Source organism: Globicephala melas, chromosome 3 (genome assembly GCF_963455315.2).
Source record: "Globicephala melas chromosome 3, mGloMel1.2, whole genome shotgun sequence".
Classification (NCBI taxonomy): Eukaryota; Metazoa; Chordata; class Mammalia; order Artiodactyla; family Delphinidae; genus Globicephala; species Globicephala melas.
In genome coordinates, this window is record NC_083316.1 from 171160511 (window position 1) to 171173505 (window position 12995).

The window sequence follows — 12995 nt, forward strand, 5'->3', positions numbered from 1 at the left end:
CACCCATCCATCCATCCACCCATCCACCCACCCATCCATCCACCCATCCATCCACCCACCCACCCATCCACCCACCCACCCATTCATCCATCCACCCATCCATCCATGTATCCACTCACCTACCCACCCACCCATCCATCCACCCACCCACCCATTCATCCATCCACCCATCCATCCATGTATCCACTCACCTACCCACCCACCCATCCATCCATCCACCCACCCACCCACCCATCCTTCCACCCATCCACCCATCCATCCACCCATCCACCCATCCATCCACCCATCCACCCACCCACCCACCCAACCACCCATCCATCCATCCACCCACCCACCCACCCATCCATCCACCCACCCACCCACCCATCCTTCCACCCATCCACCCATCCATCCACCCATCCACCCATCCATCCACCCATCCACCCACCCACCCACCCACCCACCCATCCATCCATCCACCCACCCACCCACCCACCCATCCTTCCACCCATCCATCCACCCACCCACCCACCCATCCATCCATCCACCCACCCATCCACCCACCCACCCACCCATTCATCCATCCACCCATCCATCCATGCATCCACTCACCTACCCACCCACCCATCCACCCACCCATCCATCCACCCATCCATCCATCCATCCATCCACTCACCTACCCACCCACCCATCCATCTACCCATCCATCCACCCATCCATCCATCCATCCACTCACCTACCCACCCACCCATCCACCCACCCATCCACCCACCCATCCATCCACCCATCCATCCACCCATCCATCCACTCACCTACCCACCCACCCATCCATCTACCCATCCATCCATCCACTCACCCACCCATCCATCTGTCCATCCATCGTTCATCAGTCTACCCACCTATCCATCACACATCCATCCATCTAACTACCCATTCACCATTCATTTGTCCATCCATCCACACCCCCATCCTAATATCCTTTAATCTGCCTTCATGACCTCCTCTTGTCCACCTGCCAGGACCCCTGGTGGGTAATGGGGATGCAACGGGTGACCAAGACAGACCCGCTCTTGTGGAGTTTGTCAAATGACGTTAATTAGCAGGTCACTGCTAAGTGTCTGATGACAACTGTGGGAAGGGAAGTGCCCTGGAGTTTAGGGGCCCCAGGAAATCCAGGAGGATGAGCAGGGAGGCCCCGAGAGAGGAGGAGAGAGATCTGGGCGGAAGGGATGGTGTGTGCAAAGGCCCTGGGTGTGTGGAACACAACTTCTTCAGGAGACAGAAGGATGGCCAGAGCAGCTGGAAGGGAGATCAGAGGGGGGTGGAGTGGGGGGCACAGCTGGGCAAAGCTTGGTGCCAGAGAGAGCCGCTTGGGGCCTTTTGAGCACAGAGGTGATAAGATTCCCAAGTGGGAATTAAGCTGTGGGGGACAGGATGGGACTGGGGGGTGGCGGGCAGAAAGGACCGGGTTGGGGGATGGGGGGGACTGTCAGATTCTGGAGGTTTGTAGGCCATTCATTCCTAGCTCTGGGTCCTCCGAGGCCCAGGTTCCCCTTCAAAGACTCTATCTAGCACCCCACCCCGGGCATGTGCTAAGAACTGCACAGACTTGGAATCCTGAACTTCTCCCCACTTTACAGATGAGGAAATAGAGGCTCTGAGGAATGAGGTCACTGCCAAGGCCACACCACTGGGAGGGGGCAGAGCCTGGATTCCAACCCCATCACCTCCCTATCCTGCTCCCTGAGTCGGGAAAGCCAGGCCTGGGGTGCCCCATGGTGACGGGGGCTGGGAGCCTGGGCCCCGCACAGCTAGCTCCTGCCCCGTTCTACCTTCAGTTATTCAGTCAACAAACGCTGCTTGCCCCAGCTTTGCCCTCAGGGAAACTTGGGGAGGGAGGCAGTAGAGACGGGGGTTCAGACTCCACCATGCCGCCTTGGCCAGTAGCTCCCCTTCTCTGAACAGGGTGCCCTGTGGCTTGGGCCTCCCTTGCGCCTCAGCGTCCTGCTCTGTAAACTGGGGATGATGGCCCTCCCCCGACGCGGGCTACCCTGTGCCTTGTTGGGCCCGGGACCCTCCCGGGAGCTTGCAGACAGGCCTGCGCCCCCTTTTCCAGGGAAGGAGGCGGAGCTCAGAGGGGAGGCCACTGCTTGGAGTCAAATGGGCACCAGGTGGCCCCTCTGGACTGGAGCTCAGATCTCTTGCAAGCCACCTCCTGGTGCTTCCTCCCAGCCACCCTTAGGTCTGCCACCTCCCCCTCCCCATTCAGTGGGTCCCTCCACCCAGCATGAGGTAGAGGGGGCCCTCTCTCCAGCTTGAGCCTGCAGCCTGCAGCCTCCCCATTTCTGATTCCAAGAAGGCTGCTGCTGAGGGGGGGAGTCCTGGGGGTGCTGCCATGCCCATCAGCCGAGGGCTCTGTGGACCCGGAGAGGTTCCTGTTTACAGAAAGGGACATGGAGCTGGGCTCGGAGCTGAGCTGACCAGCTGGAAGGGCCCCTCCCAGGGTGGGGTCCCTGGCCCCACAGGGCAGGCCTTCGGGACCTTCCCCAGGTGCGTTCCCGCACCCCCCTGCCGTGCCTCAGTTTCCCCAAATGTGATGGGGTGGGGATAGGAGTGGGGCTTCCGGCTGAGCTGGACCGTGGTGGGGTCAGGTCCTAGGGCTCCTCCCCCACTGAGTCCCCTTCTTCACCGGTAGCAGCATCCGTGGAACCCACACTTAACTCACACGTTTCCGGTCCCCGTACTAAGCGTTTTGCAAATAGTACCTCGCCCTGTGGAATCTTCACTCTGACGCTGCAATTCAGGGGCAGGTGTTATGCCCATGGACTGCTGAGAACACAGAGGCACAGAGAGATTTGGACACTTGCCAGAAGTCACACAGCAGGAATAGTTGGCACCAGGATTTGAACCCAGATACAAGGCTCCGGACTAGCGTCCTGAGCTACTCAGCGCAGAGACCAGCACAGAATAAACTCACTGCCCTCCTCCCCCAACCCAGCTGGGAGGAAGACCCCGCTCCCAGCGAGGCGAGGGTGTGTGGGGAGCGAAGCCGCAGTACGCAGGCCGGCCTGTCATCAGGACGCCTGAGCCGGTCACCTCGCCATCCTGGGCGGTGGCTCGAGGCCCCTGCGGGGAAGAGCATTGTTCTAGGGTCACCCTTCCTACTGTGGCACTCCGGGCCCAGCAGGGGTGACTGACATCAACCGAGTAATTGCTCGAGGGTATTTTTCATGAGAGCTGAAGTTAAGGTTTCGTGGGCTCTGTTGGGCTGTGATGCGGGGCAGGCAGGGCAGGCTTCCTGGAGGTGGCAGTGAAGTGATGCATTCATTGGTATCTGCCTCCTTTGTCAGACTGTGTGGCCACGCCAGTGTTGCCCCCAGAACAAAGGGGGGCTCAATGTTTCCTGGGTGAGCAAAGTTGAGACAGGCCTCTTGAGGGAGCCTCACTTTCCCAATCTGGACAATGGGACGCTAAGCCCCACCTCACTCCAAGGTCAAGTGGAAGTGTTGGAGGGGCCTCTGTCCAGCTCCAGCTCAGTCTGCACCCCCCCCCCCCCGTCTCCCCTTCTGCTGTTGAACCAACCGTCACTCCAGACCAGCCCCCATCCCAGCTCCAGCCACGACGATGCTCGGGGACATTTCTGGAAGAGAGAAGGCTCCTGGAATATGATAATTAAATAAGGTCTAGGCTTCCCCTGCTCTGCATCAGTCCTGGCAATACATTATCTTGCTGGACTTGGGACTGGTCACTCGGCCTTGGATTCCAGAAGAGGAAACTGAGGCTGGGAGGGAGGAAGGAGTGAGGACGAGGGGGGTTGAGGCCAGCAGATCACAAGGGTGGAGGGTGGAATCCCAAGACACGCTGTGGTCTCAGAGCTGCCAGGCCTGAGTCTCCTGGTCTTACCCTTGCTGGTTTAGCCATCTGTGAACTGAAGGGGGGGACTCTCTCCTTTCTCCCCGAATCACATTTGTCATGGGAGCCACCAAACCCACGGTTAGTATTTACCTGTGTATTTCTGTATTGGCGTCCTTCCGACCAGGACACATCGCAAAGCCGGCAGCTGCATGCCAGCCACAGCCATGTTCCCAGCGTCCAGTAGGTGCTCGATAAACATCTCTCCCATGAAGGAGCAGCGCCCTGGCCGGCTTCTCGGGTGTCTGCACTGAGCCGCGTCTCAGCGGCTAGCTCCTTGTTTCTGGAAAGAAACCTTCACCTTCCTCATGTGCAAACTGGAGACAGCCATAGGACGTACCCGCCGGTTTTTGTGGAATGAGTTGGGGGGAGGGCGCTGAGAGCCTGGAACTGAGAAAGCGCTCAGTAATAAATTCAGCTGCCTCTATTATTATTGCTGTTCTTTTACTCGTCAGCGTAAGTCGGGAAGTGGCCCTCAGAGGAACTGAGGCAGGGGCCCGGGGTTTCGAGGGGCGTCAGCAAACCGCCACCACCTGCCTCCTTCCCCCCACCCCTTCAGTCCCCGAGTCCCCGCGAGGCTCCTCGGTTCTGCCCGCTGGGGGCTGCGCAGACCGCCCGCCCCGTCCCCGGGGCAAGCGAGGCGGGGGAGGAGGGCGGCCGTACTAGGAGGAATACGGCGGCGCGGCGGCCAGCTGGGCGGTTTCCCGCCGCCGCCGCCGCTGGTGAATGAGTCCGACTGCGCTGCCGCTGCCGCCCGACCGAGGCTGCGCCCGCGTCCCCGCGCCCCCAGCCTTTGCGCCGAGACCCCGGCGTGTCCGCGGACCAGCCAGCCTCGGCCACCGTCCCCGGGCAGGTGAGTTCGGGGCCCCGCCACGCTCCGCGGGGGCTGCTAGGACCCCACCCCCACCCCCAGCCGAGTCCCGCGGGGCGGGGTGGGGGAGAGGAGGGGAGGGGTCGGTTCGCCGCGCCGCCAGCCCGCAGACTCACCTCCTCTCCCTTCCCTCACCCCGGATGCCTGGACCCTCGGCCCGGGAGAAGCCACAGGTGGGTGGGAGCTTGGGGGGGGGCGGAGCTGGGACACCCCAGGGTCCACCGTACGCCCTGGGGTGTCTTCCCCCTGGACTGAGCGCGGACCCCTTTAGAAAGCGCTTTGAGATCCTCAGAACGGGGGTGGGGGCGAGAGTGGAGCCGCAGTCCCCTGGGAGCTTCCCGAGAGTCAGCGCCGCCCCCACCTCCCGGGCCGGGCTTCGGCACTTGGAAGTTAAGCGCGATTCCTCTGGGGAGGGGAGGGGAGGGGAGGGGCGAGCCCACCCCGCCGCTGTCCTGGGCCTCAGCGCCTTCTGACCCCGCTGGCCCCCTGCAGGGCTCCCCCCAACGGGTGCCGGGAGCCCCTCTTCCAGCCCCCGCGTGCAGGGGGCCTTGCAGCTCCCGACCCCCGCTTCTCTTCCCAGGCTCCGCAGATCCCTCCAGGCTCCTGCCTCCGCCCCGATGAAGAAAACCAACATGTGGTTCTTGGAGCGGCTTCGTGGGTCAGGGGAGAATGGAGCTACGGGGGGCGAGGGTGGGGACAGGGCCGCCAAGGGGCCCCTGTACAGCAACGTGCTCACGCCCGACAAGATCCCGGACTTCTTCATCCCCCCGAAGCTGCCCGCCGGCCCCACGGAGCCGGAGGCTCAGGCTGAGCTGGGGCCCTCGACCTCGGAGCAGAACCTGGCCTCTGCCGCGCCCCGCCGCGGCCCCCGGAGCCCCCGGCTGCCTGCCAAGCTGGCCGCCGAGAGCAAGAGCCTGCTGAAGGCGGCCACCAGGCATGTGATCCAGATCGAGAGCGCAGAGGACTGGACCGCCGAGGAGGCTGCCACCAACGCCGACCCCCAGGCCCAGGGGGCCATGTCGCTGCCCTCGGTGCCCAAGGCCCAGACGTCCTATGGCTTCGCCACGCTGGCCGAGAGCCCCCACACACGGCGCAAGGAGTCTCTGTTCCATAGCGAGCACGGGGCTCTGGCCCAGGTGGGCTCCCCGGGCACCCGGCGCCGTCGGGGGGGCGTCAAGGCCAACGGGGGCGATGGGGCGCCCAGGGAGGCCGGCGGTGCCCTCATGAGCCCCAGCCGCTGCGTCAGTGGCGGGGAGAGCGACACGGGGTCCTCGGCCGAGTCCTCGCCGTTCGGGTCCCCCCTGCTCTCGCGCTCCGTGTCGCTGCTCAAAGGGTTCGCCCAGGACAGCCAGGCCAAGGTGAGCCAGCTGAAGCACTCGGTGGGCCGCCACGGCTCCCCGTCGGCCGACGACAGCACGCCGGACACCAGCCCTGGGGCCCGGCGCCGCCTGGCCCGCAGGGCCACCCCGGAGCCCGGCCCCGAGCCCAGCGCGGCGCCCCGCGCGGAGCACGCTGTGCGCATAGGCCCGCGGGGCAGCGTGCGGCTGCTGGCGGAGTATGAGGCGGCCCAGGCCCGCCTGCGCGTGCGCCTGCTGGCGGCCGAGGGCCTCTACGACCGGCTCTGCGACGCCCGCAGCATCAACTGCTGTGTGGGCCTGTGCTTGGTGCCCGGCAAGCTGCAGAAGCAGCGCAGCACCATCGTCAAGAACAGCCGCCACCCCGTCTTCAACGAGGACTTCTTCTTCGACGGCCTGGGGCCGGCCAGCGTGCGGAAGCTGGCGCTCAGGATCAAGGTGGTGAACAAGGGCAGCAGCCTCAAGCGGGACACCCTGCTCGGGGAGAAGGAGCTGCCCCTGACCTCTCTGCTTCCCTTCTTGTAAAGGCCCCCACGCCCCCTCCCGCCGGCAGAGGAGACCCCGCCCCCACCCGGATCCGGCAGGGGAGGTGGTTTCCACTCAGGCTGCCCGGCCCTGATGCTGCAGCCCATGTTGGGGGTGTCCTGGGTCATGCTGTTTTCCAGAGGAGAAGGGAGGGGGCTGCCGGGGAAAAGAAGGGGTCAGCTTGCAGGGCTGAGGGTCCCCCTGTGCCCCAAGTTCCATGCCCCTGCCTCGCCCCTTCCTGAGTTCTGGAACCTGGGCCAGGAGGCAGCTAAGGCCGATCACAGACCCAGAGGCCGCCGGTCCTGAGGCCCAGTCATATCTTCTCCTCTGCTGCATGAGTGTCCTCCTGCCACCGGCCCGCCAGACCCTGCCCCCCGCCCCCCCAGAGATCAGGGCCAGGCCCAAGTTCTGCCCACGGTGCCCCTCGGGGCTGTGGGAGAATCCCCTCCTGGGGTGGGCTGGCTCTGGGCAGTCCTCGGTCCTCCCAGGCTCTGGAGGCAAGAGCCACGTCTGAGAGCCACTGCCTGGCAAAGACAGGCAGCCGTGGAGGAAGCCCCAGCAGATGAAAACGGGGGCAATTGCTCTCCTCCAGCCCCTCGAGCGAGACAGCCCTCGTGTCAGCTGTTTTCCTCCATCGCCTTCTCTACTCGGGACCCTGTGGCCCTGCTGGACGTTGGGAACTTCCCTCCCCTGGAGGGGTTGCTCAGAACGTGCCCAGAGAGCAGCGCCAGCCCGGGGGCCCCGTTCCTCCCTGGCCCCTGCCCCCTCCGGTGCATTACCCAGGAGGTGATGCCCAGTGACTGATGGCCTTGACGTTTACTCCACTCGTGTACATAGGTTTTGGTTAGGGTGGGTGGGACAAAGGGGAGGCTGGGGAGACCCTGGTTGTGGCTTTTCGTGCTGCTAAAACAGCTGCATGGGTTTAATTGTGTCAGTTTGTGGGTCCTTGAATGATTTCTGTGGAGGTTTCCTGCTCACCGAAACAGAAACGATACAGTTTGAAGCAGGGGCCAGGCAAGGCCAGCTCTGCCCCTTCACCTCTCCTGGGCTGCCTGCTGGGCGAGGATGGACCCGGCCAGTCTGTGGGGATCCTGGGGTGCCCCTCCCAGTCCAAACGTTGTCCCTCCTGGCTCTGGGTCTCCAGATCACCCTGGGGGAGGGATGAAGGACCATGTTTCCCTCCAGCACCCCGGGGGACGGGGGGAGGAGCACGTGTTCCCTTCTGCACATGTGGTGAGACATACCTGTGCACCCTTGAGGCCGAGAACGAAAGCCCTTGGCACTAGGGTCCCTTGCTGTGCCCCCTCCGGCCTCTGTCCTGGGCCTGCTCCCTTAGGCCCTCTGCTCCGGGGGACCACCGGGCCAGGCCTGTGGGTGGAGGGGGCAGACAGCCCTGCATGGAGTGAGATGCTCGGACTTTCAGCCCCCTTCTCTGACCCTGACCGCTCACATCCCCGGCTTTCCTTCTGGGGGCCCCCGTTTTATAGGCCCCTGCACTGTTTGACATCTGTGTTTGAAACTGACTGTGGGTATATCTTTAAGACAACCTCCCCCAAGTGTTTGTTTATAGCTGCTGTTTTTAGTGCAATAAAGGTGTTCCAGGGATGCGGGGGCGGAGATCTGCTGGCTTTGCTGTTTAATAACAAGAGAAGAGTTTTGTCTTGAATTCCAGGGAGGGTGGCGGGAGCCTTCAGGATGAGCGAGGCCCTCCCCACCCAGCCTTTTCGAGCCTCTGGGCCTCTCCTGCTTGGGGTGGAGGCAAGGAAGCGAGACTGCAGCAGGGCAGGGACCCCCAGGCCCTGTTAGGAGGACATGAGACGTTCATCCCGCAGGTGTGCGTGAGAGCGCTGCTCTCGCCCCGCCAGGGCCGCGAGCATCCCACCTCATAGGTGTGGAGACCCCGCCTTTCAGTCACCCTCCCGAGGCAGCCTGGCCCAGAGCCGGGATGTGAATCCGCACCCTCACCGCAGCCACCGGGGAGAGCCATGCCAGGATCGGCCCCTTCCGCGCTCTGACCTTCTGGGGACAGAGACTGGACGTGCAGGGCCGTCGTCGACGGGGACCCCCTCAGATGCCCCTCGCTCCCGTCTGGTCTGCCCCAGCCCCTGCAGTCAGACAGGAGGGCAGCCCCCACCTTGTCACACACCCTGGAGACCCCCTGCCAGGGGCGGTGGGTTGGGGGCGTGGGAGCCGGCTCTGGGCCATTCACATCTGTGCCTTCGCACAGCTGGTTCCCTCTGCTTGGAATGCCTCCTGCCCCTCAAGTTCCCTGCTCTCAGGCCCTAGCTGACATGGCACCTCATAGAGGAAGGCTTCCTGGCCCCCTCTGCTGTGTGTTCCCTGTCCCACCTCAGCTCACAGGCTGTCTGGGGTCGTATCTGTCTCCAGCCCCAGGGCCGGCAGGTTTATCTCCGTGAAGGGCCATCTCCAGCCCCAGCACTGCGCTGGGCCCCAGGGAGGCTCCTCAGTGTGTGAATCCATGGAAAGCCGTGGCCTGACCCTGTCTCTGGGTTCCTGCAATGTTGCTGGGGAACCGGGGAGCTGGCAGTGGAGGGCGAGGGTCCCAGCCCTCCCCCTTTGCTCTCCCTTGAGGAACTGCCCGCTCTTTCTAGCTTGGGTCCGACCCTGCCTTCCCCTGTCCCCTGGGAAGTGGCTTCCTTTCACTGAGGGACCCGGGCTGGGGGGCAGGCCTCCCATCACGGAAGCCTGGGGGTCAGGCCGTGCACAGGGACGGGACGGCGTCTGTGCAGCCCGGGACTGCGCAGCCTTTGCGAGTGTGGGAGTTGCAGCTGGTGTGGGCTGTGTTTGCTCCATTTGACAGGTGGGGAAACTGAGCCCCAGGGTGTGGAATCAGACCAGCTGTTCCCTCACCAACCTTGTGTGGGTTGGGGTCCTGAGCAGCCCCCACCTGCTGACAGCCCGCCAGATGAGCTGCACTAACCAGGCCTGGTCGGGTTCCAGGATGTGTTGCCAGGGCAACCGGGCGCCTTCTTGCCTCTTCCCCACTAGCCACTCATGGATGGGCAACCGGTGTGTGCGCGCGTGTGTGTGTGATGTGTGTGTGCATGCACACATCCACGCGCCTCTGTGCACATGTGTAACTGTGCTGTAGGCCGTATGCACGTGTGTGTGAATGTTAGTGTAGCCACGTGAGTGTGAGAGTGCAGCCGTGCTTGCACCTGTGTGACAGTGTGGGCATAAACACGTGCGTGCACGTGTGTGCTCACACACCTGTGTGGACTGTGCACGTTTCTGTGTTTGCACCCTGTGCATGTATGTAACCCTGTGTGCACACATGTTGCTGTGTAATGTGTGGCTGTGCGCGTGTACGTGTGTTTGTGCATGTGTGCTTGCGCTGTGGCTGCCCGGTGCAGCCCCCAAAAGGATGCCCCCAAAGACATAAATGGACTCAGGGAGACGCCCTCCCTCCCCTCTCCATGCTGGTTCCCCTCTGGGAACCCCCTCTCCCACGTTCTCTCCCTCTACCTTGAGGTCTCAAACCACTACCTCTTCCCCAGGGCAGCCCCCACCCCAGTGAGGTCAGACACCCCTTTTATATTCCTTGTTAGTGTCATACTCGGCCTTGTAATATTGATGCTATCAGAATAGTCTGTTGTTGCACCTGGAACACCCCAGTGCTCAGCCCAGGGTGCAAATGAAGGTGGTGTCAGCACTCTCTCCTTCCAGCCCGGCTGCCATCCAACATCTTCCTACTCTCAGTGGGGGCTGTGGTCAGCCAGGTCCACCACTAGCAGTAGGCACCTGATTTGGTGAAGATCGCAAAACCATGCCCCTTTCTCAGAGTGGGGCCAGCACAGGAGACAGCAGAGCAAAAGATGAGGAGTCAAATGCCTGGCAACATGGTGGGCACCTGGATCCAGCTATGCCTGCAGTCCATTTCACCATTTCAGTTCAGAGGGCCAATAAATTCCCTTCTTTGCTTAAGCCAGTTTGACTTTTTTTTTTTCATTTGCAGCCAAAGATCACTGATACAGCATCTCCAGTCTGAGGAAGGAGGAACAGCACCGGCCTGGGGTGCCCCAGTCTGACACGGGAAAGGGAAGCAGAGAAGGAAGGCAGCATGGGGAAGGCCTGGGATTTGTATATCCCACAGAGCTGGAGAAGGTGGCCCTGGAGTGAGGGGGTGAGCTTCCATCAGGGCATTCATCAAGAAAGGCTTTGCAGAAGGAGCAGAATCTGAAACAGGGAAGGAGCTCTGGGGCAGCAGAGACATTCCAGGGGCCTTGGGAATCCAGCCCGCAGCAGGCCTCCATCCCACCCCACCGCAGCCCTGATGCACTGCCCACCCTAGTCTGCCCTCTGCCTTCACCTGCTGCTCTGAAACCTTCCATAGTTCCCAGGGCCCCACACCCTGGCATGGGAGGCCTGCTACGGGCGCCCTGCCCTGCAACCCATGCACTTTCCTGGCAGCTTGCGTTGTGCACCCACCTCCCCCGGCCTGGAGCGACCCCCTCACTGGCACCCCATGTCTGGAGTCTGGGAATCTGAACCCTGACAAGCGAGGGGAGTGTTCCACGGCGGAATTCAAGCCCCCGATTTTTCACTCACCCTGTGTTCTTGGGCAACTCACATGGCTTGTCTCGGTCTCAGGCTCCCCACGCGGTCGCTGTGATGGGTCCATGCGCGGCCGCAGGCGCAGGGCAGCGATGGTATTAATCTAATCACATCAGGATTTTAATTACAGGCCCCGTCAGATCCACTGAGGCCCGGGCTCCCCTGGCCTCCGAGTGCCGAGGGCCTCTCCCCCCCCTCCCCCGCCCCCGTGTGGGATTCAATTAAGCCTTTGTTTTCTTCTCAGCTCCTCCGCGGGTGGGAGGGAGGGGCTGCCCGCAGCCGGCTCTGCTGACGCGAGGAGAAAAATGACTTCAATAAAAAGGAGCCGCGAGTGGGGAGCGGACCCGGGATGCGCACCCCTCCCCCGCGAAGCCGCCTGACCGAGGCCGGAGTCCCGGCTCCACTGCGAACAAGCTGGCCTGGCTCTGGGGCCTCAGTTTACCCGCCCCCCCGGCCTCCCCGTGCAATGGGGACATTGCGCACTCCCTCCAGGGCACATAAGCTGCGCACATACCGTGCAGGGCCCGTTCACGAAGCCTGTACCGGGTGAGAGGGACGACCCCCTGGATCCTCAGCGAGACGCTGCCACTCCCACTCACACATGGGGAAACCGAGGCCGGGTGAGGCAGAGGGGCCTGCCCAAAGCCACCCAGCTCTCAGGGGACAGGACGCAATTCGAAGCAGCGCCGGGTGCAGACCCCGAGCCCTCAACCCCGCCCAGGCTGCCTTCCCAGTACTGGAAGGCTCCTTCTCCCCGTGAGAGGCCCCCGGCCCGCCTGAACCACGCCGCCTGGGTTTGAATCCTGACAAGTCACCGTCCTCTCTGTGACCGCGGTTTCGCCTCCAGAACCCTGTCTCCTGCCCCTCGTGGTGGGGGCGGAGACGAGCGCAGACGCAGAACAGACGCGGCGCCCAAACCTGGCCCAGGGGCGCCGCGGGCCCGGCCCAGGGCTGGGCGGTGAGGCTCTGCCTCATGCCCTCGGGCTGTAGAGGGTTTAGCCGTGCCCAGAGGGGGTCTTCGAGGCGATCTGTGTCCTGCCTGACAGGACTGGCCATGCCAGGAAGACCAACCCTGCGTTTTAGGGTGGCCTTGCGTGACGGCATCAGTGGGCCTGGAGATTGAGGTCGGCTGGTGCGCGATGCAGGCGTCACACCGGCACTGGCCCCCCGTGTGGGGCCCGTGGTGCCGGGAGGGGCATAAGTGGACGGTGGTGATGGCGAGGCCCCCTCCCCACGCTCCTCCCTTGGTAACCTGAGCAGCCTCTCAGGTGCTTTCAGTGAGGTCTGCGAATCCCTTCCAGAGAATGATCAAACCCCAGGGTGGTTTGGAGGACCCCCGAACTTGCAGTTGGTGTCAGAAGTGGCGACTGTGCCCTCTGACCTTCCAGCCTGGCTAACTCCCAACGCCGCCCCAAGCCCTTCCTAGGAGCTCAGGGCCTGGGTTGCTATGGTGACGCAGGAAGCCCCCCTCCTCCAGCCACCTGACTTATGCTCAGCCACCCCTGCTTCTCAGCCAGAGGTGCCCAGCCCCCCACAGCCCACTCTGCCCCCCAACATTTCCTCAGCTCCCACAGCCAAGCCACAGAAACGCCTTCCTTGTTTCTTGAACTCGGGGAAGAGCGTCAGCATCCCCACATGCAAAAGCCGCCGCGAAGCTCACCTCTGGGGGCTGGGCTGACGGCACCTTCGAGTCTTCAAGTGCGTGCCTGGCCTGCCTTCCAGTCTCCAGCCAGCGTCCCCGACCTCTTCCTGACCCTCAGAATCCACAAAATGGTTGT

At 63.1% G+C, this 12995-nt stretch overlaps 1 protein-coding gene across 1 annotated transcript; it reads left to right on the forward strand.

Moving 5' to 3' along the window:
- The first annotated feature begins 4618 nt into the window (after window positions 1-4618).
- C2CD4C (C2 calcium dependent domain containing 4C) lies at window positions 4619-8247 on the forward strand. Its single transcript, XM_030845721.2, has 2 exons — window positions 4619-4744; window positions 5343-8247. Exon 2 carries the CDS (start codon window positions 5380-5382, stop codon window positions 6640-6642), a length of 1263 nt encoding a protein of 420 aa, XP_030701581.1. The 5' UTR covers window positions 4619-4744; window positions 5343-5379; the 3' UTR covers window positions 6643-8247.
- The last annotated feature ends 4748 nt before the right edge of the window (window positions 8248-12995 follow it).